Source organism: Ursus americanus, chromosome 9 (assembly GCF_024610735.1).
Source record: "Ursus americanus isolate L20-20 chromosome 9, mUrsAme1.1.p, whole genome shotgun sequence".
NCBI classification, from domain to species: domain Eukaryota; kingdom Metazoa; phylum Chordata; class Mammalia; order Carnivora; family Ursidae; genus Ursus; species Ursus americanus.
Window position 1 is genome coordinate 44,081,505 of NC_142135.1, and position 27,366 is coordinate 44,108,870.

Here is a 27,366-nt window from a genome sequence, read left to right on the forward strand (position 1 = left end):
ATGTTCCATCGAACTAGCAAGATAACTAGCAAAAAGTGATTTTAAAAAGGATACTAATGCTACCTTAATAAATTCCAACTGATGACTAGAAATGTTTTTAAACATTCTTTAAATGCACCTACTATTCTAAGGAAGGCATGGACACAATACACAGAAATGTAGCCATATGGTCCTAATATACTTTAAAATCTAAACAGCATTTAACTTGCGGTCATACTACTGAAAGATAAGAAAGCCATATTCTACTCCTAGTCTATGATTCCTTGCTTGTGAAACAAGCAGCACTGCTTCTATACCACTCGATTTTGTCAGAATGACTGGTCGTCTTCTTTTCTTCTAGTAGTGAACCTGATGGACATAACTGAAAGAAGTGTTAAATATGTCCTCAACTCCTCTTGTTTTTGTGGGTCTCAAAAATGTTTCATTTCATAAACAAAGCATCACCTTTGTGCTTAGTAATGAGTTAGGAACTCATGGGGAAAGGAATGGAGACAGGGAGGAAAGGGTTTGCACGTGGGATATGAGTAATGTAGCCCAGTAATGTTGCACGTGGGATATGAGTAATGTAGCCCATGAGTAATGTAAAAGCATTTCCAATCTTGATGGATGGGATAAGAAGACCTACAACAGGGAATAATAACAACATGCAGCATGCGTATTTTGAAATGCTAATGTGTGCACCATGGCCTCTCAACGGGGCATCGTTCACTGAATTGTGGAACTGGAGTTGGGCAGGAAGATTCTGTACGGCTTAGCGATAAATGGTTCCAGTCAGAGTACATGTAAAAGAACAGACAAACAAAGGGGTGGTTATGGAAGGAAGTGAGATTGGACACGTTGAGGGCACTGGATGACGGAGAATGAGGGGAAAGTAACTGGCCAGGAACAACAGCAATGGATTGGAAATAAGACTATTTTAAAATTTATTTTTGTGTTTACAGTTCACACACTAGGTAGTCTAGGACAGCAAGATCACTAAAAACCTTGGGTTTTATGACAATTTATTAAAACTTAGCATATGAAAGGTATAAAGTATTTTACCCAGTTCAAAGCTTTCAACTATTTCTTCATATCTATTGACCAAAACGATGCTATCTTTTTTTTTTATTATTATTCTTTCTTCAGTTAGTGAATTGGTTCAATTTACTCTTCCTCTACACAAGGCTGCTGGTAAGATTACCTCAGAAATACTTCCAGTGACATCCATCTAGTGACAATTTCCTTTGGAGATATTTCTTAGTTATTTTCCTCTTTTCCCTCATTTTACATGAATAATCTGCCTAAACAGTGACCTTTTACTCCCTCCCTTTCCCCTATACAGGGTTCATATGGTTCAAGCTGTCTTGGACTGCTTCTTACTATCCCTGACTCTTAGATAGCCCAAAGCTCCGAAAATTATCTCCACCAAATTCTTTAAATTATCTAGGCTACCATATGTCTATTCAGATGCATGAAGAAGCACATGCACATTGGTAAAACAATTTATATTTTTCATGAAGGTTTTGTATCTATCAGTTTGGTTTTTTACTACATTTTGGAGAAGTAATTAATTATGCAATCTGTTTTACAGATGAGAAAGCTGAGTAAAGGTAAACACATCATAACTACCCATGTGTCCAAGTATCACATGTAAACTAGGTGACTATGACTTAAACGGAACTACAGTTCCTTCTTTTTTCTCAATAGACTTTAAAAATATTATGTCAATTATAGGGGCACCTGGGTGGCTCAGTCAGTTAAGCATCTGACTCTCAATTTTGGCTCAGGTCATGATCTCAGGGTCCTGAGACTGAGCCCCACGTAGCTCCCTGCTGAGCATGGAGCCTACTTAAGATTCTCTCTCTCCCTCTCCTTCCACCCCTGTCCCAGCTTGCACGCACACGTGCGTGCCCACACTCTCTCTCTAAAAAAAATAATAAAATAAAATAAAAGCCAATTGTCAATTTTAACAATGATAGTTAATGCTTATTTGGTATTTAATAAACCACAGTTTCTTACCTGTAGAACTGAGAATTTAAAATATCTACCTCATATATTAAAAAAAGACTAACTTTGAGCCACCTGTAACTATATGGGAATAAAATAGGTCACATCTTACAGTGTAATTGCAAGTATTAAATGAGTTAATAAATGTTTAGCATTTAGAACAAAACCTGATACAAAATAAGCACTCAATAAATATTTGGTGTTAAAAAAAAAGAAGTAAAAATGAAAGGAAAGAAGGAAGGAGGAAAGGAGGGGGGAGAGAGAGAGAGGAAGAAAATTTCGTTACAAATTAAAACATTTCCTTATAAATAATGTTTTGTTTTTTGCTTGTTCAGTATTCTAACACCTGCTGGGTCATCTACCTTTATTTAATAGTTACAGAAATTGCAGTAATGACTACAGAATTCTCATATGATCTTATGTGGAAGGAATTCTAGCTTCTTGGTATGAAGTAATCCATGTGACTCAGTTACCAAAGCTAGTCCAAAATCAAATAAAATATCTGGGTAGTCTATCCTGTAATAAAATTTAAGAAAAAATTGTTTTATTTAGATAGAATCCAAACAAATATGTTTTTTAAAGACAATCATGGATATGTGGCCAATATTTTCACTTGAATGTCAAGTAATTTAAGATTCTGATAAACAGCCAAATAGGACGTATATCATGCCATGTTGAACATTCATCTAATATGTTTTCTACAGAGGCACAAGAGACATCTTTTGGATGTAGGTTAAACATGATATCAATTTCAAAAGGCAGTGCTGTAGCCAACACATCATCTGTTCACAAAAAACAAGAGCTGAGAATTGCCAGAGCAGGGGGAAAGGAGATAGCAACATCTGCATGTAAACTCCCCTCAAATACCTGGCTCCTCCCTGAGCTGAATGGGCACAGTCATGGCTCTAAGACACTCAATTAAAAGTAATATCTGGAAGCTGAAAAAGTGAGCCTTAAAAAATTTTTAGCAAAACAAATCTAGCAACATACAGATAGGATACTATATCATAACCAAGCAGGATTTAGATTCATAATGCAATGTTGGTTTAAAAATTCAAAAATTAATAAATGGAATTTACCATACACTAATGGGGTTTTAAAAATGGGCATCTCAAGAAGATAGAAGATTTGACAAACTGAATGCCTATTCATGATTTTTTTTAACTGTCAGCAAACTAGATACAGAAGCAAATTTCCTCAACTAATAAAGAGCCATTTATGAAAACCTGCAGGTAAACTCGTAATTAATGATGACTATCTGAGTGCTCTCTTCCTGCTATCAAGAGGAAACATTTGCTTTCACCACTGCTATTCAGCATTGTACTAGAGGCCCCTCTGGTAAAATAAGGCAAGAAAAGGAAATACAGATTAGAAAGGGAGACATAAAAACTGTCTTTTTTCACAAACAATTATCAAGAATATAGAAAATCCTAAGGAGTCTACTGAAAAAGTTGTAAGAACTATTAAGTGATTTTAGCAAGCTCACAGAAAAAAAGGTTAATATACAAAAACAAGCCCATTGTATTTCTAAATACTAGAAGCAAACAATTATAAAATTTGGAAAAAAGTATCATTTAAAATAGCACCAAAAATATAAAAGTATTTGGCAGAAATTTAACAAAATTTACATAAGACCTACACACTGAAAATAGCAAAACATTGCTGACAGAAATTAAAGACCTAAACAAATGGAAAGACACAGCATGCTGGTAGACTGAAAGACGATATTGTCAAAAATCCCACTTCTCCCCAATATAATCTATATATTTACCACAACCCTCCTCAAAATTTCAGTAGACTCTTTTGTAAAAACTACTGAATTCTAAATTTATATGAAAATGCTAAGAACACAGAACAATGAAAGCAATTTTGAAAAAAGAATAGTTGGAGGACTCAGAATACCTGATGTCAAGTTAATATAAAGTTAAAGTAATCTATATATGATATATGACAGATACATCAATTGAACAGAATAGAGAGCTCAGAAATTGACCTACATTTATATCAACTGATTTTCCACAAAAGTACCAAAGTATTTCACTGAAGAAAGTATGGACAGATATATGCAAAAAATTAACCTTGATTATTATCTCATACTAAATGCAAACATTAAATCAAAATGGATAACCTAAATGTAACAGTGAAAGCTATAAAAATTCCAAAGAAAACAGTAGAGAAGTTAATTGTTACCTTGGGTTAAGGAAAGATCTCTTAGTTATAACTCAAAAAGTATCAGTCATAAATGAAAAATTTCATTAAGTTGGACAACATCAAAATTAAAAATGTTTCATCTTCAGAAGACATTCTTAAGAACATGAAAAGACAAATCATAGACTGAGAAAAGATATTTGCAAAACATATATCTGATAAAAGATTTATATTTGGAATATATAAAATAACTTTTCAATTCAATAACAAGAGACAAACCTAATAAAAAAACGGACAAAAGATTAGAACAGACACTTCTGAATTTATACAACTGATGAATAATCACACGAAAAGATGCTCAACTTCATTAGTCACTAGGGAAATATAAGTTAATATCACAAATAAGGGACCACTACACAAACTGAGGAAGGCTAAAATGTAATAGAACCAATCCAGTGTGGGCCAGAATGTGTCATAATTGCATCTTATAAATTGCTGTTGGGAATGCAACCTCCTAGAGCCAATTTGGAAAACAGTTTGGTGGATTTGTCAAAATGTAGTTTCTTCTGCTCATCAAAAGATACTGATAAGGAAATGAAAAGCAACAGATTGGGAGAAAATATTCTAAATACATACTATATCTGACAAAGTATTCAGTCCAGATTAAACAAAGAATTTCTAAAAGTCAATAATAAAAAAGACAAACAACCCAATAAAAATGGATTACAAACTAAGATAGTGGGGGTGCCTGGGTAGCTCAGTTGGTTAAGTGTTTGGCTCCATTTTGCCCCAGGTCATGGTCTCAGGGTCATGAGATTGAAACCCTTGTTGGCTCCACGCTCAGCATGGAGTCTGCTTAAGATTCTCTTCCTCCCTCTCCCTAACCCCTCCCCTCCCTCATGCTCTTTTTTTCTCTCTCTCTCTCTCAAAAAAAAAAAAAAAGTAAGATAGAAGTAAAAGATAGCAAGAGGGAATCTTTGGTGGAAGTAGAAATGTATGTTCTATGTCTTGGTTGGGGCAATGGTTACCTAAGTGTATAAGTTTATCAAAAGTTCAAATTGAACATAAAATCTGTGGATCTCACTATATATAAATTTTATCTCAATTTTAGCAAACTAAAATTAATACATTCAAGTTATGTTATGTTATGAATTACTCTTTTCTTTAATCAACTTATGACAATTCTTGATTTCATACTGTTGGCATCCTGGTATATGAAAGTACTTTGTAAATTAAAAAGTACCAAACAGGTATAAAGTATTATTAGAGCTACCTCAATAAAGTATTTCCTATATGTCCTGGGGCACCTGGGTGGCTCAGTCAGTTAGGCATCTGACTCTTGATTCCAGCTTGGACTGTGATCTTGGGATGGAGCCTGGAGTCATGCTCCATGCTCAGCGAGGAGTCTGCTTGAGATTCTTTCCCTCCTTCTCCCTCTGCCCCTCCCCCTATACTCTCTCTTTCTCTAAAATAATAAATAAACAAATCTTTTAAAAAAATACTTCCTACATGCCCTAAAATCACCTCTTGTGAGTTTCTCCTTTAAAAAAAGATTTTATTTATTTATTTGAGAGAGAGAGAGAGAGCATGAGAAGGAGGAGGGTCAGAAGGAGAAGCAGACTCTCTGCTGAGCAGGAGGCCCAATGCGGGTGGGGCTCGGGGATCTTGACCTGAGCCAAGGCAGTTGCTTAACCAACTGAGCCACCCAGGCACCTCAGCTTTTGTGAGTTTCAAGAGGTATCTCTTGTTTCTAGTGATCTAGGGTTTAATGGAAAAATTTAGTATTTATCCTATCTTTTGTGATTAGATTTAAATAAAACCCCATATTAGTCTCTCTTTTAAAATCTCTTCTCATTGCAAGTTCTCTCATTCTTCAATAAAATTAGGTATTCTTTTTTATATTGTTCACTAATTTTTACATTGATACATGATATCCTAGAGATGAGTGGATCTCAGCATATTTTCAATATCCTTCACAATAAGAATCAGCCACATATTTACTGATCTTTGTGGTTATAAGAACACATTGGGCTAATGTCTTTAGGAGTTTCCTAAATCTTTTATTTGTTCATAATTACTAATTTTGCATCAATGCTACTTATAAACATACTTTAATAATGTCCTAATTCTTAGCTTCTCTAGCTATGGCCACCACTCTCTTAATCCTCATCAATAATTCCTGCAAGCAAATGTTTATCTTTCAGTTGCTGGTACCCTTATCTTTTCTAGTCTGACTTCCCTAGATATCTTACCTTGACTGACTTCTTAGATTCCAGACCACCAAACATACTTCTGACGACAGATTACCATAGATTGCCTGCCCCCTGAACTGACTTCCTCTTTGACCAACTTTAGAGATCATTAGCACCTGAGTTCCTTAACTATTGCTCTAATACTATTATTTAATATTGCTCTAATCTACTGTACTCTCCAGAGCCCAGGGGTACAAGTCCTTCAAACTCCATCAGGTTATGGCATCAATAACTGACAGGAATCTTGGAAGAATAAAAACTGGCTTCCATCTTTTAAAAAGTCTTAGCTAATATATTTTTAATGAAGCCCATAGAATTTTAATCCAATGTGATGAATAAAAATAGATCATAGTCTGTTAAAATGAAAGACAATAATGAGAAAAGAAGGGAGAGTCAGACAGAAATCAAAAGTTAGCGGAAGAAATAAAAGAGACAATGAGACAGAGAAACACAAAGAGAAGAGAGACTGAGATGAAGAGGAAAACAGGGAACCAAGAATGAAGAGCTGACAGAGAGAGACGAGAAAAAGAGAAATGAGTAAGAGATGAGGAGAGAGAAAATCAGACAGAGACAGAGGAGAAAGATGAGACACAGAGGTCAAGGATTCTTGGACAGAGAAAGGAAAGAGCCAGCCCATTCTTCTCTGTCTCCCTTCCCAAACATCCATCTCTTCTGGAAAAAAAAAAAAAAATCAAAAACAAACCAAAAAAATCATGGAAACTCCAAATAGAACTGATATACACTTTGCTGTAGTGGAAATGAGTGACACGGGGCTTCGATTTCAGTGAATGCATGGAGAAATGATGGAGGTTAATACATGCACAGAAACAGGTGGCACCTCTCTAGTAGCCTTCTGCCTGTTCCTACATCCTTCCTCCAGCTGGCTTGAGAATTACCCACACAGTAAAGAAGAAGAAATTGAATCCAAAGAATTCTGAACCAGAGAAAGGAAACTGGCCAGCTCCATGCCTTTTCTTCTCCCCTTAAGACCCAAAGGACATCCTTCAAGGAGCACAAGGACTCTTCCTTCTTTTCCTTGCTCAGAATACTCTCCACCCCGAGAAATAGGCTTATCTTTCAAGTCCCAACCCACCCTCCTTGTTCAGGGACAGAGTCTCGTCCACCTGTCACGTGGGCATATAGCACAGGACTTGCTACACAAAAGTCATCAATAAATGTCCCTTAAATGAACAAATATACACTGATTCGAGACATATAAGTACATACACACACACACATATATTGCACATATATGTACTACTTATATTGCATGAACTTTTATAAAGTTTGTACACGGTACTAAACAAAAATGTTCTAGTAACTTCCCTCTAGGTCTATATTCCCCAGTGTTCTCAATCACATTGATGTCATCATCATCCAAACAATTCACTCAGCACAAACTCTCTCATCTAACCAGTAAGGCCTGCTGATTTTGTCTGCTAAATGTATCCTAATTTATCCCCTATGTCATGTAGGCACATGACAAAAGAAAAGTCAAACCCTTTGGAATGGTCTCCCTAATCTTTTCCATCCCCCACATTGTTGCCAGTATCCTTTCCAATCAAGTCACATTCTTCATGAAACACCTTCAAGAGAAATCCGTAAGGAAATAACTCCCCATTTCCTTTAGAATTAACATCAAATTTTCTATTTTGGTACTGGGAACTTACCCAATTACACCCAACCCACCTCCCAACAATCATTTCCCACCATTCTCCCTCCTCATCTCTAACCACATCAAATTTGTCATCAATCCCTAAACCCTTGTTTTTCTCCTTTGTCAGGCCTCTTTCCATGGACATTTACATTTACTTCCCACCCTCCTTCCAGCCTTCTTCTCCACACAATCCCTAAACCCTCATTTTTCTCCTTCATCAGGCCTCTTTCCATGGACATTTACATTTACTTCCCACCCTCCTTCCACCCCTGCTTCTCCACATCTAGATCTTTGAAAATTCAGCCCAAATTGCATCTTATTCCTCAACCTGATAACCATCCCTAGGGAGAGTCAGTCATTCCTGTCTCTGGGTTTCCAATACACATAAAATATGTATTTATTATAGCTTATCATAGCATGTGGTAATTATTTGAGTATCTTTCTTCTCCATTAGACTATGAATTGTACAGGTATTGACACTGTCTTATTGACTTTTGAAAATATCCCAGGGCTTATCACAGAACCTGTGTGCAATAGGGACCCAATAAATATATGAAAAATTAATAAACATACCTTTCTGTGCTTTAATTAGTTGCTTTCCAATTTCTAGTGTCACATAGGCAGTGCCATTTAGAACAATGTCAGTTATGGTCTTCCAAGCATTAGGAGAGAGTCTTTCAGTGGGAGAAATAAAATTTCCTGCTGCATTGTTTATCACAATCTAATAAATGAATAAGGCAAGTTATAGAAATTTTTAGATAAGGAAGAACATTTTCCCTGAAGAGTTTTTACTTCTGAAACTTATTACTCCAAGTAATACAATAAAGCTAAAGTTGATAGTCTGCTATAAAATAATACCATGAGATTTGGTTTGGTTTTACTTTTTTTGAGCCTGTGAAAATCTCCTGTGTTATTTAGCAAATTTCAGAATCCTAATCTCTGTCTCGAAATTAGGGGAGAATCCATGATTAAGAAAACATACACAGATTAAGAATATCTACCATTTCTCTATACTGTATTTCAAGGAATCTCAAAATGTCTTTTAATTTCTGGTGCTATTTTGGCTTAATTTACCCAATGAAATTCTTGGTTGATAACATGTTTCTTCACTATCGATAAAGATTCTACTTAGTTCTATTAGCAGATATTATTAGTCTGAAAATACCTTTAACTTAGAACAGTGCTCTCTTTGAGACTACTGGAGGAAATTGCTTCTTTCCAATATGTGAACCAAAAAACAGCACATCTCAGGTTTTCAAAGGGAAAATTTGGAGTATCTTACAGATTTCTTTACTTGTATCATTCTCCTCTACTGATAGAGATAATCAAAAGTTATTAGGAAAAACAAAGAGCACGAATCATTTAAACTAGATATTGTGCTCTTGGATAACTGCTCTTATTTCATAATCTTATTAAATAAACTGAAATCAAGTTTGTTCTATATGACTGTAAATGCATTTTTAAAGGATTTCCGAAAGGCAATGGTGTAGCAGTTCACCTAATCTGTTCCCTGCTCTGAACAAAGCTGGCTCTTTCCTAAGGACAGAAAATAGGTGCCTCTCAACACAGCACTTGCTCACATCAACATTTTATTTCCTCAGTGCATCCTCAGTGCATCCGTAGTGCATCTTGGTGGCTGTCATCAACATCAAACGCCCCATACTTTGGCCTCATCACTATTACACTTACATCAGGATGTCCTGCAACTTTGATCAATTCTGACACGGTGTTTTGTACCATTTCAGGATTCCTCACATCACACTGAATTGAATGAACCTGAAAAATATCAGAGAGAAAAAGGAATCCTAAATTTTTCAGACTTCTTAAACCAAAAACATGAATAAGTTATTTGAGCATGTTTTAATTCCTAAATCTGAATTAAATAACTCTTTTTAATGTACCTTATTTCCAGTTTGAGAAGAAATTTGTTCTGCAGTCTCTTTTAAAACATCCACGTTCCTAGAAAAAAACACATGGTACTTTGCATGAGTTCTGAAATGACTTCATATTTTTTTTCTTTTTAATTCCATAAATTAAAAAACAAAGAAAATCTATTGCTTAAACAGATGCAATCTTAACAAAATACAAAAGCTGTATCTACAAACAAATCAGTTTCAATTAATTCACTTCCTAAAGGTTAAATTAGTAAATTTTTATATATCTAATACTCAATTATTGAATTATTTACTTTTAAACTAGTTGTTTTATATCTACACACAGATTTAAAGTTATTTCCTTAATACAAAAATACTGATTCAAAGGGGTACATGCACCCTGCTGTTTATAGCAGCATTACCAACAGTGGCCAAATTATGGGAAGAGCCCAAATGTCCATCAACTGATGAATGGATAAAGAAAATGCAGTATGTGTATGTGCATGTGTGTATGTGTGTATGTGTGTGTGTGTATCACTTCTTTATTTATATACCTATTTTTATATACTTATGTATTATATATATACATTATATATATATATAATGGAATATTACTCAGCCATCAAAAAGAATGAAATCTTGCCATATGCAACAATGTGGATGGAGCTAGAGAGTATTATGCTAAGGGAAATAAATCAGTCAAAGAAAGACAAATGCCACATGATTTCACTCTTGTGGAATTTAAGCAACAAAACAGATGAATATAGGGGAAGGAAAAAAGAGAGAGGAAGGAAAACCATAAGAGACTCTTCTAACTATAGAGAACAAACTGAGAGTTACTGGAGGGGAGGGGAGTGGGGGGTGGGCTGGATGGGTGATGGGTAATCAGGAGGGCACTTGTTGCGATGAGCACTGGGTGCTATATGTAAGTGATGTATCACTAAATTGTACTCCTGAAACCAATATTACACTATATGTTAACCAACTAGAAGTTAAATAAAAACTTGAAAAATGAATAAAATAAATGAAATTATTTCCTTAATTACAACAATTTCTGTTCCCTTGCCCAAGCCTGCTTTAGAAAGAAAATACATTTGTGATATAATGTAAACTTACATTATACTATATAAAATCTGTTATGTATAAAATTTATGTTAGTAGACTTTAGACCGAATTTAAGGATATAAAAGCATTATATGCATTGTTTCATACTCTTGAAAGAAACATGAAAAATAAACCATAAACATAAATTATGTAATGTTACAAAGAAAATAATATTTTAATATTTGTAAAAACATTACAATATTTTAAAAAATGTTCTGACCAATTTGCATTAAAGGAAACGTCTGAAAGAAATTCCTTTGGCCCTTTGTAAACTACATTGTCACTTGTCATTCAGATTCTCATTCAGTCTATCTAAAAATTTTACACTATTCAAAATAGGAAGAAAGTGTAGATTTTTTTGACCAGTCTCTAAAGTTCTAGACTTACAAAGTTAATATGGTCCCAGGATATGCCTCAATAAGAAATTCCACCCACATGGCCTTATCCTTCTTACATTTATCACAATAGATGTTTTGAAACATCTGCCCATCTTATAGAAAATGGAAGGATTATATCCATTATCCTAGTTCAAGGCTAACTATCCTTTGAAACACTAACTATAATCACTCCTACTGAAAACAAAGCAGCCTCAATATAGTACTTTTTAACTTAAGCTTCAGGTACAAGAAAAAATATTCTATCACTGAATTTGGGGAATGTATACATTATCAGTTCCATAATCAATCATTACTGAATGTGTTGACTATCTCATGTAAACTTATTGAATACTGTACTGAAAGTGAAAAACAGAAGGGTTGTATGGGTACAAAATGGTTGTGTTATCGATTGTTTACCCTCATGATTGAGTGGCTGACCAGGAGCTGCAATTCATTGCCAGCATCATGAAACAGCATCTTACCACATATCATTAGCCTGGGAAAAGTTCCAAATTCAAAATTTCAAGTACAAATTCTAGTGAATTTGTATCACTTTCATACCATTGTAAAGTTGAAAAAATCCCAAACCGAATCAATGTAAATCACAGTCCATCTGTATGTATATCTATCATTACAAATTATAACTGATTTTTCCAAGGAAAAATAATCTAAAGGATATTTCACAGAAAATTAAGATGAAAAACAAAAAACTGGTAAACAGTGTTTTCAATATCATGGCACAGAATTGTTTTATAACAGACTCTTGCCAGGCAATTCGCTGAGCATGACTTACCGGCTGGCAATCACACACTGAGCACCTAGGCTGGACAGAAGAGCTGTCATTCCTTTACCAAGGCCAGTACCTCCCCCAGTAATAAATGCCACTTTTCCTTGAAAACTATTAGGCAATAACATAGCTTTTTGAAGGGGTGGGAAGAATTTTGACTGAAAAACTTCATTGTTTTGATACAATATTTTTGTTCCATAACTGAAAAACTGAAACAGAAAAAAAAGATTAAATGAAATTTTCATAAATGCAATTCCACAAAATAGATGAATTTCAAAAAAACTTACTCTTGAATTTACAATTAATCAAATTCTTGGGTTAACAAACTCACTGTAAACATATCGATATTGTATTTAATCAATTATGACCCTTCTTCTACTGGAATGTTAAGTAACATAATGGAATGGTTAAAAGCATGGGCTTTGGCGCAAGACTACATAGGACAGAATTCTCTCACTAGTTGTATAACCTTCAGCAAGTAATTAACCTCTTTGTGCCTTGGTTTCTTCTCTAAATGGAGACAACAAATAGAACCTAACTCATAGGACATTGTAAGCTTCACCTGAGTAAATATAAGTAAAATACCAAGACCATTGTTTAGTATATACTAAGCACTTTATAAATGCTAGTAATATTATTTACAGGGGTTCTGCTTAAATTTAACTTTAAAAAGCACTATCATAGCAAGGAAACAGTCAAAAAAACTACAAGGCAACCTATGTAATGGGAGAAGATATTTGCAAATTATGAGATAAAGGGCTAGTATCCAAAATCTTTAAAGAACTTATGAAACTCAATACCCAAAAAATAAAAAATCCAGTCAAGAAATAGTCAGAAGACATGAACAGATATTTCTCCAAAGAAGACACACAAATGGCTAAGAGACACATGAAAAAATGCTCAACATCACTCCATACCAAGGAAATACAAATCAAACCCACAATGAGATACCACCTCACACTAGTCAGAATGGCTAAAATTAACAACTCAGGAAACAACACATGTTGGCGAGGATGCGGAGAGAGGGGAACCCTCTTACACTGTTGGTAGGAATGCAAACTGATGCAGCCACTCTGGAAAACAGTATGGAGGTTAAATAGAGCTACCCTACGACCCAGCAATTCACTACTACATATTTATCCAAAAGATACAAAAATAGTGATTTGAAGGGACACATGCACCCCAATGTTTATAGCAGCAATGTCCATAATAGCCAAAATATGAAAGAGCCCAGATGTCCATCAATAGACGAATGGATAAAGAAGAGGTGGTAGATATACACAATGGAATATTACTCAGCCATCAAAAAGAATGAACTCTTGCCATTTTCAATGATGTGGATGGAACTAGAGGATATTATGCTAAGTGAAATAAGTCAGTCAGAGAAAGACAAATATCATATGATTTCACTCATATGTAGAATTTAAGAAACAAAGCAGATGAACATAGGGGAAGGGAAGGAAAAATAAGACGAAAATTGAGAGGGAAGCAAACCATAAGAGACGCTGAACTCTAAGAAACAAACTGAGGGTTGCTGGAGGGGAGATGGGTGGGAGGAAGGAATAATTGGGTGATGGGCATTAAGGAGGGTACTTGACATAATGAGCAATGGGTGTTATATGCAACTGATAAATCACTAAATTCTACCTCTGAAACTAATAAAAAAATAAAAAATAAAAAAAGATCCTAGTTGAAAGATGCATTCTTAAAAAAGATGCAAAAAAAAATAACATAAAGCATATTCATCTTTTAACAAGAATAATTTGGATAAAAATCACATTCCATGTTTGAACCACTGAAAAAAACTATTAAAATTTCCTCATAAGGTTTATGAAATCAAATGCCTCTTCCTATGTATGTGTAGAACAGATAACTATTAGTTATATTTGAAATAGGGGGAAAATAACAACATTTTACACTAAAAATATTTGTATTGCCCTACTTATGTTTTACAACTCACATTCTCACATTACTTGTGAAAATCTCTGCCATTCTCACATTTAATTATAAAAACAAACTTCAAGTGTTGAACATAACAAACAATAAAGAGCTAATTTCATTGAGTGCTTACCATGTGTCAGGATTTGATATCAAACCAGTTCATTCTCACCACCCTATGAAATAAGTATTATTTTTACCCCACTGTATGGGAGGGGCTCAGAGAAGTTAAATATATTGCCCAAGTCACAGAACCAAGATTCAAATGTGGTCTGACAGGCTCCAGAGCCCTCCCTCAGCATCACCTTATATATTTCCTCTCTACTCACTTAACTTCTACAAAAGCTTAATGATCACACCATAGAGGCACATGATATTCCCCATAGGTCATGGTTGGAAATTAAAACTCCAGAATCTATCATTTCCTGCTAGAATATTCCTGTAAGCTAAGTGGGCTGCCATCAGTTGGTCTGGGATATCTAGAAATTTATCCTAAAGAAACAACTGGTAACGTGGTCAATGATTTAGGATAAGGCTGTTTATCAACTGGAAATTACACAAGAAAATGCATATGATATGATGTTAAGTGAAAAAAAAGTATACAATATGTTCTTAACTATAAATAAAAAATATATGCTTAGAAAAAAGACTAAGAAAATAACAACAGTAAGTGATAGATTCAATATTTACCATGTGCCAAGGTCTACTAAAGACTTTCAATGCATTACGTCACAACAATCCTGTAAGGTAAATTCTATGATTATCCCCAATTTATAGATGAAAAAGCTGAAACATAGAAAGGTCAAGTAACTAACTTTTAAAGACAAATAATAAGTAGAAAAGACTTGACTCTTTCCTTGGCTGTGCAGAAGCTTTTTATCTTGATGAAGTCCCATAAGTTCATTTTATCTTTTGTTTCTCTTGCCTTTGGAGATGTGTCATGAAAAAGGTTGCTTTGGCAGATGTCCTAGAGGTTGCTGCCTATGTTCTCTAGAATTTTGATGGATTCCTGTCTCACATCGAGGTCTTTCATCCATTTGGAGTTTATTTTTGTGTATGGTGTGAGAGAGTGGTCAAGTTTCATTCTTTTGCATGTAGCTGTCCAATTTTCCCAGCACCATTTATTGAGGAGACTGTCTTTTTTCTGCTGGATGTTTTTTCCTGCTTTATCAAAGATTAGTTGCCCAAAGAGCCAAGGGCCCATTTCTGGGTTCTCTATTCTGTTCCATTGGTCTATGTGTCTGTTTTTGTGCCAGTACCATGCTGTCTTTGTGATCACAGCTTTGTAGTACAGCTCGAAATCCGGCATTGTGATGCCCCCAGCTTTGTTTTTCCTTTTCAACAGTTTCTTGGAGATTCGGGGCCTTTTCTGTTTCCATACAAATTTAAGGACTATTTGTTCCAGTTCTTTGAAAAATGTCCTCGGTATTTTGATCGGGATAGCATTGAAAGTATAGATTGCTCTGGGTAGCATGGACATTTTAACTATGTTAATTCTTCTGATCCATGAGCATGGAATATCTTTCCATCTTTTTATGTCTTCCTCAATGTCTTTCAAGAGTGATTTATAGTTTCTAGAATAAAGGTCCTTTACGTCTCTGGTTAAGTTAATTCCGAGGTAACATATGGTTTTTGGCACTATTGTAAATGGGATGGATTCCCTAATTTCTCTTTCTTCAGTCTCGTTATTCATGTATAGAAATGCAACTGGTTTCTGAGCATTGATTTTGTATCCCGCCACATTACTGAATCGCTCCATAACTTCTAATAGTTTGGGAGTGGCTTCTTTTGGGTTTTCCACATAGAGTATCATGTCATCTGTGAAGAGAGACATTTTGAAAGAAGAAAGACATTCTTCTTTGCCGATTTGGATACCTTTGATCCCTTTTTGTTGTCTGATTGCTGTTGCAAGGACTTCTAGTACTATGTTGAATAATAGTGGCGAGAGTGGGCATCCTTATCGTGTTCCTGATCTTAAGGGAAAGACTTCCAGCTTTTCCCATTGGGAATAATATTTGCTGTAGGCTTTTCATAGATGGCTTTTGTGAGATCGAGAAATGTACCCTCTATTCCTACACTCTGAAGGGTTTTAATCAGGAAAGGATGCTGTATTTTGTCAAATGCTTTTTCTGCATCAATTGAGAGGATCATATGGTTCCTGAGACTTTTCTTGTTGATATGATGTGGCAAAAATAGATAAGGCAAGAAACAATTGTTGGAGAGGATGTGGAGAAAGGGGATCCCTCCTACATTGTTGGTGGGAATGCAAGTTGGTACAGCCACTCTGGAAAACAGTGTGGAGGTCCCTTAAAGAGTTAAAAATTGAGCTACCCTATGACCCAGCCATTGCACTACTGGGTATTTACCCCAAAGATACAGACGTAGTGAAGAGAAGGGCCATGTGCACCCCAATGTTCATAGCAGCTTTGCCCACAATAGCTAAATCATGGAAGGAGCCGAGATGCCCTTCAACAGATGACTGGATTAAGAAGTTGTGGTCCATATATACAATGGAATATTACTCAGCTATCAGAAAGAACGAGTTCTCAACATTTGCTGCAACATGGACGGCACTGGAAGAGATAATGCTAAGTGAAATAAGTCAAGCAGAGAAAGACAATTATCATATGATTTCTCTCACCTATGGAACATAAGAACTAGTATGATCGGTAGGGGAAGAAAGGGATAAAGAAAGGGGGGTAATCAAAAGGGGGAATGAAACATGAGAGACTATGGACTATGAGAAACAAACTGAGGGCCTCAGAGGGGAGGGGCATGGGGGAATGGGATAGACCAGTGATGGGTAGTAAGGAGGGCACGTATTGCATGGTGCACTGGGTATTATACGCAACTAATGAATCATCGAACTTTACATCGGAAACTGGGGATGTACTGTATGGTGACTAACATAATATAATAAAAAAATCATTAAAAAAAAAAAGACGACTCAAATCCAAGATACGTCTGACTTCAGAGTCCATCCATTTCCTTCCTTACACAGTTATTATCTCTAGATGATATATGATTACTTTTCCTTTTTGTTTGGTTGGTATTTAGTATTTTCAAAATCTTTTCAATAAGTATGATTTGCTTTTATAATCAGGAAAAAAGGTTTGAAAGACAAAATTTGAAAACATGTATAAAATAATTAGTGAAGATAAATCTGATTATGTTCCATGCTGGTCATTGTATTTCCTTTAGCTTCATGTTGACAAAGCATTCTCTTTTTGTATCCTTTTGCCAAAGCATAATAATCCAAGCAACCTACAGTAATAATCTTTCTCTACATAAATGGCAGTTTTACTTAAGGCTGCCACTGCCTCCAGGACTATTACATTAAGATGATGAATCAGGAAATTTACACAAGTAGGCTAGTGAGTTTTTCATTTCCCATTAATAATGAAAAAATGTGTTCTAATTTTTCAAAGGCTCTAAAACGAATTTTTATTTATTTCGTATTGATTTGTATAGGGAATATGATGTGGTACTTTATGAGAGATAAATTAAGTAAATAAATAAAATATTTGTATATACGAACATTTTTTTTATTTATCTTAAAACATTTCCCAACCTCTCCAATAATAGAAGAAAGAATATAGAGGCAAAAATATAATCACTTTGATAATAATTCCTAGTAAGTGTCTATAAGGTGTCAGGTTACTACATAGCACAGGTTTACCTGTTGTATTTTATTTGATCTGATCAATAGTGATTTTTCCCGCCAAACCAAAAGTGAAGAAATTGATAATGCTATTTTAATTCATATTACCTTCTGATAATTCATAGCATATATGCTATTATTCAAACTATGTGTTTGCCTAAAAACAAGTTGTTCATTTCAATATTAAGACCCATAGAGATGAACACACCTCAAAGAATCATGTTGTATTCAGTCTCCTATTTCTACAGAGAAGGATCCTGAATAACCTGAAATAGCATTTTGGCCATTTCTTTTTGACTCACAAAAAGTGACTTATACAAAATAGACTTTTTAAGTTTTCAAGTCTTGCTTTGTGTTTTTTCTAGAAATAAGTTGTCTTTTGAAAATAGATATAACACCTTTCATATAAAGATTGATATCTCTGGACATCTTTATTTTTTTTATTTTTTATTTAAATTCAAGTTAGTTAACATGTAGTGCATTATTAGTTTCAGTGGTACAATTTAATGATTCATCAGTTGCATATAACACCCAGTGCTCGTCACAATCAGGTGCCCTTCGTAATGCCCATCACCCAGTTACCCCATTTCCCCCACCAACCTCCTCTCCAGCAACCCTCAGTTTGTTCCCTATAGCTAAGTCTCTTACAGTTTGCCTCTCTCTCTGTTTTTATCTTATTTTATTTTTCCTTCTTTTCCCCTATGCTCATCTGTTTTGTTTCTTAAATTCCACGTATGAGTGAAATCATACAGCATTTGTCTTTCTCTGGACAGCTTTAAAATCTAAAATTCTTAAAACTCTCTAACATCTTCAATTTTGGCAAACATATTTACTTATTAGAAGTTCTAAAATCTCCACCCCCCCGGCAAAAAAAATCAGCTAGCATCTGCCTTCCCCTCCATACTCATGACTCTCCCACATCATATAAACAGTATCTTCCTCTGCCATGTGGTCCTAAATGATAGCATCTAAACTAATGAAAAGGGATCATACTTCTAATCCTCAGAATGGCAATTCTTTTAAGAGTCTTGACTGTGTCTCCCCTAGAGGATGAAGACTGTATAGCATTGAGATTTAATCTTAAATTATGTAAGTATTTTGGCTGTTCTCAAATGCTAGAATAAACACCTACAATAAAGGCAGATTGGTGACCCAAGACAGATGTTTTGTTAGGCCTGCCCAATGTTTTGAAATTTTTGAGCCCATATTTGGGTACCAGGAGAATTAAGATAAAAATCAGAAGCTCTACCAACACTTAAGTCAAGCTTCTAATAAGGCTGAGTTAATGCCCCCTTGAGACAAAGGCCTAGCTCTGCACAGTCCCCACACACAGGTAAGTGAACCCTTTTCACTGCGTGACCACTGTCATTTATAGGGCCATCCAGAACTTGAGGCATTTGAGTGCATGACTCCTCATCTAAATAAAACCCAAGAATCCAATACAAAATTGAAAGGGGGATAATCGTTTTTTCTTTTTTTCACATACCAATGTAAAAATAATCGTTTAATGTTTAGGTATACTATTAAGAAAATTGAGTTTCACATCTGTAAAAAATCACTATTAACAGACCCTCACACAGAATTTGTGGAGCTAAAGAAGGTAATATTTAAATAACTTGTAGCGATCTTACCATCATTGTCACCATTACTAATTGACTGGACCTCCACATTAAAATCCCATACCTCAAAAACACTGATGTCCATGGGATGCCTGAATGGCTCCATTGGTTAAGCGTCTGCCTGCAGCTCAGGTCATGATCTCAGGATCCTGGGATTGAGCCCCAGCTCAGGTTCCCTGCTCAGCAGGGAGTCTGCTTCTCCTTCTCCCTCTGCCCCTCCATCCCACTCCTGTTCTCTCTCTCTCTCTCTCTCAAATAAATAAATAATCTTAAAAAAAAAAAACAAAAGGGGCGCCTGGGTAGCGCAGTCGTTAGGCGTCTACCTTCGGCTCAGGGCGTGATCCCGGCGTTGCGGGATCAAGTCCCACATCGGGCTCCTCGGCTGGGAGCCTGCTTCTTCCTCTCCCTCTCCCCTGCTGTGGTCCCTCTCTCGCTGGCTGTCTGTCTGTCACATAAATAAATAAAATCTTTAAAAAAACAAAAAACAAAAACACAACACTAATGTTCTCTAGAGTCAAAAATACAAAAATTAAATTCTTTGGCATGGCATTCAAGCTGGACAACACGGCCTCAGCCCACCTTCCTGGCCCTACTTCCTACCAGTTCCACCGCTTAGAGGTATACTCTATGCTCACCAACACCTCAGCATTCCTGAAACTTGCCACCAACTTTCTCCTGGCCTTTGTTCCTGATTTCTCATCTGCCTGAACTTCCCACTTTGTCAACCTAGCAAAACTAGCCTTCAAAACCAAGCCAAAGTGTCAAAAACCGTTGACACCTTTAAACGTGAGTCTCTGTTAAAAATGGGCCAAATGAATCCTTCCCTCCGTCAGGATCTGTTTTTTTGCACCAGACAGTGAACACCCAGGAAAACAGAACAGTCTCCATTCATTACTAAAATAGGGTTTCTAATACCAATTAGGCATTCAGTAAATGCTTGTTTTATTGACTGTAACCTGACTGGCCAGGCTCCAATGCCATCAAAAGTGCATGAGGGCAGACAAGTAGAGTCTTATGGAGCTATATGGTTACAAATCCAGCTCTCTGCCACTTGTTTCATTAAGTCACTTTCGATGACTCTAAATTATGCCATCTTAAAACTTAGTTTAACCCAAAGAATCCAAATCTACTGATATACGATTAACAAGTTATTTGCAAATAGAAAAACTGGGCAAAGGCCTTAAAAAGATAGTCCACGTGCAAAAAATACAACCATATTTATAACTGAGTGAATTTACTTAAACAAAGAAGATATCATTTTTCTCTCACAAGATTGGTAATAATACAAAAAACAGCTTATTAAAGTCACTCTTACAATCTGTTGATACGAGTTGGGGCAACTTCTTTGGAGGCCAATTTGGTAACATACATCAAAATATTATCTAAACTGTACACACCCTTTGACCCAGCAACTCCACATTTAGGAATTAATCCAACAGATATACTCATTCATTAGGGTGGGAGGGAGAAGCTATGTTCAAAGATATGCACTAAGAAGAAAATGAAATTAACAATCTATTCACAATCACATCAATGGGAATTAAATGCTTACTAATAAATTCAATAAAAGTACAAGATTTATAAATTAAAAACTAAAAAACATCATAAGAGATTAAAAAGGACCTAAATAAATAAAAAGACATCCTGTGTTCATGGATTGGAAAACTTAATTTTGTTAAAATAGCAATACTCCCCAAATTGATCTATAGATTCAATGCAATTCCTATCAAAATCCCAGTTGGCTTTTTGCAAAAGTCAAAATTCACTTTTAGGGACTCAAAATGCAAGGGACGCATAGTAGTCAAACATATATGAAAGCATTGTAATCAAAAACACTAGAAAACAATCTATCAGCATTTTAATAGGGGATATATCCAACCAATTAGGGCACATCCATATAACAAAATACTGTGTATCTCTTAATAGAATATATTCTATTTTAATAACAATATGTAGTTATTCAATCACTCAACGAATATTTGTTGAATACCAAGAATGCAAGGCATTACATGTTAAGGGAAAAATCCAAGGTAGGGAAATATATGTAAAATGTTCCCATTGTGTGGTGTCTTTTAATGAAAATATTTTCATACATATGTTGATATAAGAACAAAAACTGTTGGAAGGATCCACAAGAAAAAATTCATAGCTCTAACCTCTTGGGAGAGGGACTTCGTACATAGTCACTGCATATCCTTTTGTTCTACTGTGTGTTGGGTATGTTCATAAATTAATTTTTTATTAAAAGTAGTTAACATAGGGGCACCTGCGTGGCTCAGTCGGTTGAGCATCCAACTCTTGGTTTCAGCTCAGTCATGATCTTGGGGTTGTGGGATCAAGAGCCCAGCATAGGGCTTCCCACTCAGCAGGAGTCTGCTTTCCCTCTGCCTCTCCCTCTACCCACCACCCCTGCTCAAGCGCTTTTTCTCTCACTCTAAAATAAGTAAATAAATCTTTTTAGAAAATAGTTAACACAAAATAAAATCATATATGCAAGCACACAATGTAAAAAGGGTATAGAGGAAAACAAAGTTACAAGAACACTGCATATGATCAATGTTATAAGGATGTTATTTAAAGTGTAAGTGCTATATATTTCACACTTAAGTGTGAGCTATATACTTATAAGGAAATGAAACATGACCATATCTATTTATTTGGGGGGGGAGGTTCTAAGTACCTCTTGGTTTAGGTTAGGTTTCAAAGGATGACTTTGAAAAATGCATATTTTTGCATTCCCAATGCAACTCAACAGTCTGTGCGCACAGTAAGCCTCCAGTAACTACTTGCCGATGTATTTTGTCCAGTTGTTAGGAGGCACATGTCTGTGCTTTGCCTGCACTTTTCAATGTCTAGACCACTGCCACTTCAGCACAGCAGAGGTGCCTCTTAGTTGGAAGCATCTGGAAATACAAGAGGGAACTGGGCAGGATGTTCTACATGACGCTCCAGACAGAAACAGATAGTGCTGCAGAATGAAGAACTGTCCCACCCACGAATACCAACAGCGATCCTACAAACTGTAAAAGAACCGAAGAGCCCAAACTCTACCCACAGCTCTGGCTTGCCACAGACCATGTTGCGCTCAAGCTCTGTGCATGTGTGGATTGCTTGAGTACCTCCACCCTCTCCTTCACTTAAAGCAGGGCACTGCACAGAAGCCACTGATACTCTAAGCTTCTGCTGAACACAGACCTCGTTGCCACAGCAACTTGAAGGTAAGGCTGAGCAAATATAAAGGAAAGTTAGCTGGACTCCAACTGCAGTGGCTAGGCTGAATGATGCAATTGTTGCCGGTAGCAAGACAGAAATTACATTTTTAAGTAATGATACACCTAATCGCAATGAACATGAGTCTTTGAAAAAGTAGTTGCTCTGAGCTTCAGAGCAACTTCCAATTTTTATTACAGTTCTTACCAGCCTGCAGTTAGATGTGGACCAAAGAGATGCTTCACCAATACTTTCCAATAAAGGGAGATGAAATCAAGGAGATAAATTAGCAGGCAGTTTGAAATTTTGAACTGGGGTCTTCACTCCTGCTTACCTCTCATTTGGGTAATCTCCTTAATGCCCATCACCTTAGCCATAACTAACATGACTATCTTTTTTGAACCAAAAAATAGAACCCCTGTTCTTGAAAAGGTTTTGGTTTGATTTGGGAATTTGCATATATGAAAATATATTAGAGATAAACATATTATGATTTGGTATATAGTTAACTCATTTATCTATTTTTAACAAGTTTTTAAGGAGCATCTCCTATGCCCAGGCACTGTTCTAGGAAACGGTAATACAGCAGTGAGCAAAATAGATACAATAGTCTACCCTGAAAGATTATTTTTGGAGGAAGGGGAACAGATAAATTAAATAATATATATACTTACATAGTATATTAAAAGCTAATACATGCTGTGAGGAAAAATAAGGCATAGAATAGGGCAGAGTGTTGCTATTTTAAATAGAGTGATCAGAAAAGGTCTCACTGCATTGAATTTGAACAAGGACCCAAAAAAGACGAGGGAATGAGTGCCACAGTTCTTTCAGGCTGAGGGAAGAATAAATGCCAGGGCTCTGAGATGGCAGCATGACTGGCAGGCTGAGGAAGAGTCAGAGGGCCAGTGTGGCTGGAGTAGAGAGCAAGTGTGGGATAGACAGGAGGTGAGGTCAATCAGCTAAATAAGATTGGATCAGGGGCACCTGGGGGGCTCAGCAGTTAAGCATCTGCCTTCAGCCCAAGTTATGATCTTAGGGTCCTGGATCCTGGAATTGAGCTCCCTGCTCAGTGGGGAACCTGCTTCTCCCTCTCTCTGCCCCTCCCCCTGGCTCGTGTGTTCCCTCTCTTTCTCTCTCTCTCAATGACTAAAATCTTTACGAGGAGGAGGAGGAGAAGGAGATGATGATCATTGGATCATGCAGGCTGAGTCAACCACACTATGTGGACTAAACTTTTACTGAGTCTAGTGGAGAACATCTCTGAAGTTTTCAGCAGAGGACTGACAGGATCTGCCTTATGTGTTCAGAGGACTGCTCTATACTATTCTGCCTGCTCTGCTGAGAAGGAATGTAGGAGGCAAGGTTGGAAGCAGGGATTATGCTTTTGTAGCAGGTCAGGCAAGAGGTGATGATGGCTTAGACCTGGATGCCATCATCAGAAGGAGTAGGAAGTTAGCAAATGAAATTACTTGCTGGTAGGAAAGTCCCAGAAAATGAGGATGTAATAAATTATCACTGTACTTAATATTGTCTGGTCCAATTATTTCTTGCCTCAAAGCCCAACTTCAGCACACATTGACCTATTTCACTAAAGGGAGATAAAGAGGTCCACCACTTTCTTGAAAAGATCAAGCCCATTCAGCTGAGAGAGGCTTCTCCAGCTCTCTCCCCTTTACTTCAATATTCTGTTACTCTTTGCACTGCCATTGTGTTTTAGAAAGTAAGATTTAAGTCTGAGCTAAAATCAAATGGAGATCAGTCAGACAGAAGGTATTGGTCTAGGGGAGAAGTAACGAAGGCAGCAGAAATAAAGACCACACTTTCCACACATATTTAACATGTAGTCTGGCCTGAATTCAGAAGCCAACCAGCTGGAACTGGTGGGCAAGAAAGGGAGAACTGAAGATGAGCGAATTCTCTAGTTTATGTGGCTACCTGTTGGGTGCTGCTATAAATGACAGGATTGACATGGGAAGACCCATGTTGGAGGATTGAAGACAGTTAAGTTCTATATTGGAAACACCATACCTGCAACACCTGGGGGACATTCAGGTGAACATATCTAACCTGAGGTTGGAAATATAGTTTTGCAGACTAGAAAATAATTCAGGGCTAAATGTAAATGGCAACATTATTCAATAATTGTGAAAGCCTGCAATTCTACCACTGATGCATTGCAACGTGGGAGTTTCTCCAGACTGGAAAGGACCAAAGTATAGCTGCCCCTTACTCTTAACTTACTTATATTTACCCAGGCATTTCTTTTTTTTTTTTTTTTTTTAAGATTTTATTTATTTATTTGACAGAGAGAGACAGCCATCGAGAGAGGGAACACAAGCAGGGGGAGTGGGAGAGGAAGAAGCAGGCTCCCAGTGGACGAGCCTGATGTGGGGCTTGATCCCAGAACGCCAGGATCATGCCCTGAGCCAAAGGCAGACGCTTAACGACTGAGCCACCCAGGCGCCCCTACCCAGGCATTTCTGATTCCAAGGTCAATCTTCACCTCAGGAGGAGCACAGCATAGGACAGCTGAGAATGCTGATCATTTTCTACCTAGGAATTTTCTTTAAAAACCAAGGGTTGCCAAACCTTGATGGAATGCCTTCTATTATGAACTGTAGGCAACCATAACTTTAGAAATTCTCTCCTCTTTGATGTGTTTTATAATGATCTTTGTGGAGATCTACATATATTTTTAATATTATAAAATTAGCTTTATAGTTTTGGGGTGTAGTTTGTTTTGAAATTTCTTCACATGGATATTTGAGCTCTGAAGCCACCATTCATCCATGGGACTTCCTCTAGTGACTCCTTCAAGGCCTCTTTCTCTTCACCTGATACATCCAATCCATCTCCAGTCCGATGTATTTTACCTCCCAGTCACTATCTTTCCTTTCTATTCACTGCTTGACTTCAAAGGCCTGAATCTCCCATCACCCACAAATACAGAGGTCCCACTTTATATCATCTCTTGTCTCTGACCTCCAGTGTCTCCTCTCTCCAACCTGTACGCGATGCTGCCCTCCAGAATACTGCAAACCTGCTCATGGTACTTTTCAACTTAAGATTGATCTATGGCTCCTGGTAGCTTCATAAAGTCCAGATTCCTTAGCTTCACACAGCATGTCAAGTCCTTGTGACTTGACTCTTGTCCATCTCTCCAGACTCTTTTCCCTCTGCTTTACCCCCCTGAAATCTGCACTCAGGAAAACAAAATACTCAGGGTTCCCCAAACATAAACTGTTCCCTACCTCCCTATCTATACCAAATTGATCGCTACATCACTCAACATTCATCATTCAAGGGTAGTTCTAACAGTTCTGATGCCTTCCCTAACACTCCCAGACAGAATTAACATTCTCATCTCCATCCCTAAAACCAGCTCCCCCTGGTAAGTGCCCTCTCTCAGTGGCATGGCCCATAGCTCAAGGGCCAAAGACAGAAATCTGGGCTTCATCTCATACCGCACATCCAAACCACAAAGTCCAGTTTGTTTTAGTCTAAATAGTTCCAATGCTGCCCTTAGTACAGACTCCTATCACTTTTGTTTGGACTTCTGGTCTCCCTATCTCAAGTCTTACCTGATAATACTACTCCCCTGCTCACAATTGCGATGGTGCTATATCACCTCAATATAGCCCAATCTTCCTTCCTCACCCCCACCACCAATCACCAAGGTCTCTCAATTTACCTCCTAAATATCACTTGACTTTGAGTTTCTCTGCATCCACAGCCATTCCCTGAGGCCACAATGGAGAAAGGAGTACCCAGATTTGACTACATGCCTCTGTTTTTACCCCTATTCCCATGCTGCCAGGACAAAGCTCTCATCGTTAATGTGGCCCACTGGCTGCTCATTAGCTTCTGCTCATTAGCCTCTCCCCATCTGCCTCCCTACTCTCCACCTATACATTTTAGCCTGGCCCTTCACAGAGGCCTCTCCCCCACCTAGAACTTTCTTACTCATATTCCTCCCCTTGGCTAACTCCTATTTATCCTTCAAGTCTCAGCCTAGATGTGTACCCCAAAATATATTCCCATAAAATTGTACACTCCTCCCACTGGGAATGGGAAATGCTTCTTCCCCAATCCCAATGTTTCCTTCCCAGAGGGGAGCTCAGTTCATGTAACTCTGGGCTTCTTTCCACACCCTTAGTTTCCCAGTCTCCAGAGACAGTTTATCTGACTGGTAAATTTTGAAAGAATAAGTGGGCACAAACAGTCCTTTAGCCTTCCTCCTCTTGAGAGTTAGCTGCCCTCAGAGAGCAATTCTACTATCCTTCTGAGGAAGCAAGTCTATCTAATTCAGGAAGTCCAGTTAACAGGGCCAGTTGGCTCTCACGTGGAATGGTAATAAGTGATACTTTGGCCTCTGTCTTTACTCTTGTTTTTCAAACAGAAGAGAGATGCTTTATTTTGGGACCTCTTCTGAGGTCAAGAACACTCATCGTAATACCATAGTATACCATAATGTCATTCGATTATAAGCTTCCTGAGAGCAGGATTCAGCTCTTTCTCATCCTCATAACCCTAGTACACTGCCTAGCACACAGTAAATGCCCAATTTGCCATATGAGTGAGTGAAGCCCACCATGCCCTGACCCCAGCAACCTCTCCAGTCTTATCTCCAAGGACTTTTCTCTGACCCTGTATTTTAAACTCCACAATACTAAACCACTTTTTTTTTAGAAATAGGCTATGCTCCCTCACTTCTTGATATATGCTATTCCTTAGGTCTAGATCACATTTG

At 36.9% G+C, this 27,366-nt stretch overlaps 1 protein-coding gene across 4 annotated transcripts in view; it reads right to left on the reverse strand.

Moving 5' to 3' along the window:
- DECR1 (2,4-dienoyl-CoA reductase 1) overlaps window positions 1–27,366 on the reverse strand; it is a 43,864-nt gene that overhangs the window by 13,551 nt on the left and 2,947 nt on the right. For all 4 annotated transcript variants that reach the window (XR_015725801.1, XR_015725800.1, XM_045806001.2 and 1 more), the window contains exons 2-5: window positions 12,192–12,394; window positions 9,945–10,002; window positions 9,733–9,819; window positions 8,617–8,764 (exon numbers count right to left, since the gene is read on the reverse strand). Coding sequence is in view for 2 of the 4 variants with exons in the window: in XM_045806001.2 (XP_045661957.1) it covers window positions 8,617–8,764; window positions 9,733–9,819; window positions 9,945–10,002; window positions 12,192–12,394 (496 nt within the window). In the remaining 2 variants the exon portion in view is untranslated. The remainder of the gene's footprint in view (window positions 1–8,616; window positions 8,765–9,732; window positions 9,820–9,944; window positions 10,003–12,191; window positions 12,395–27,366) is intronic.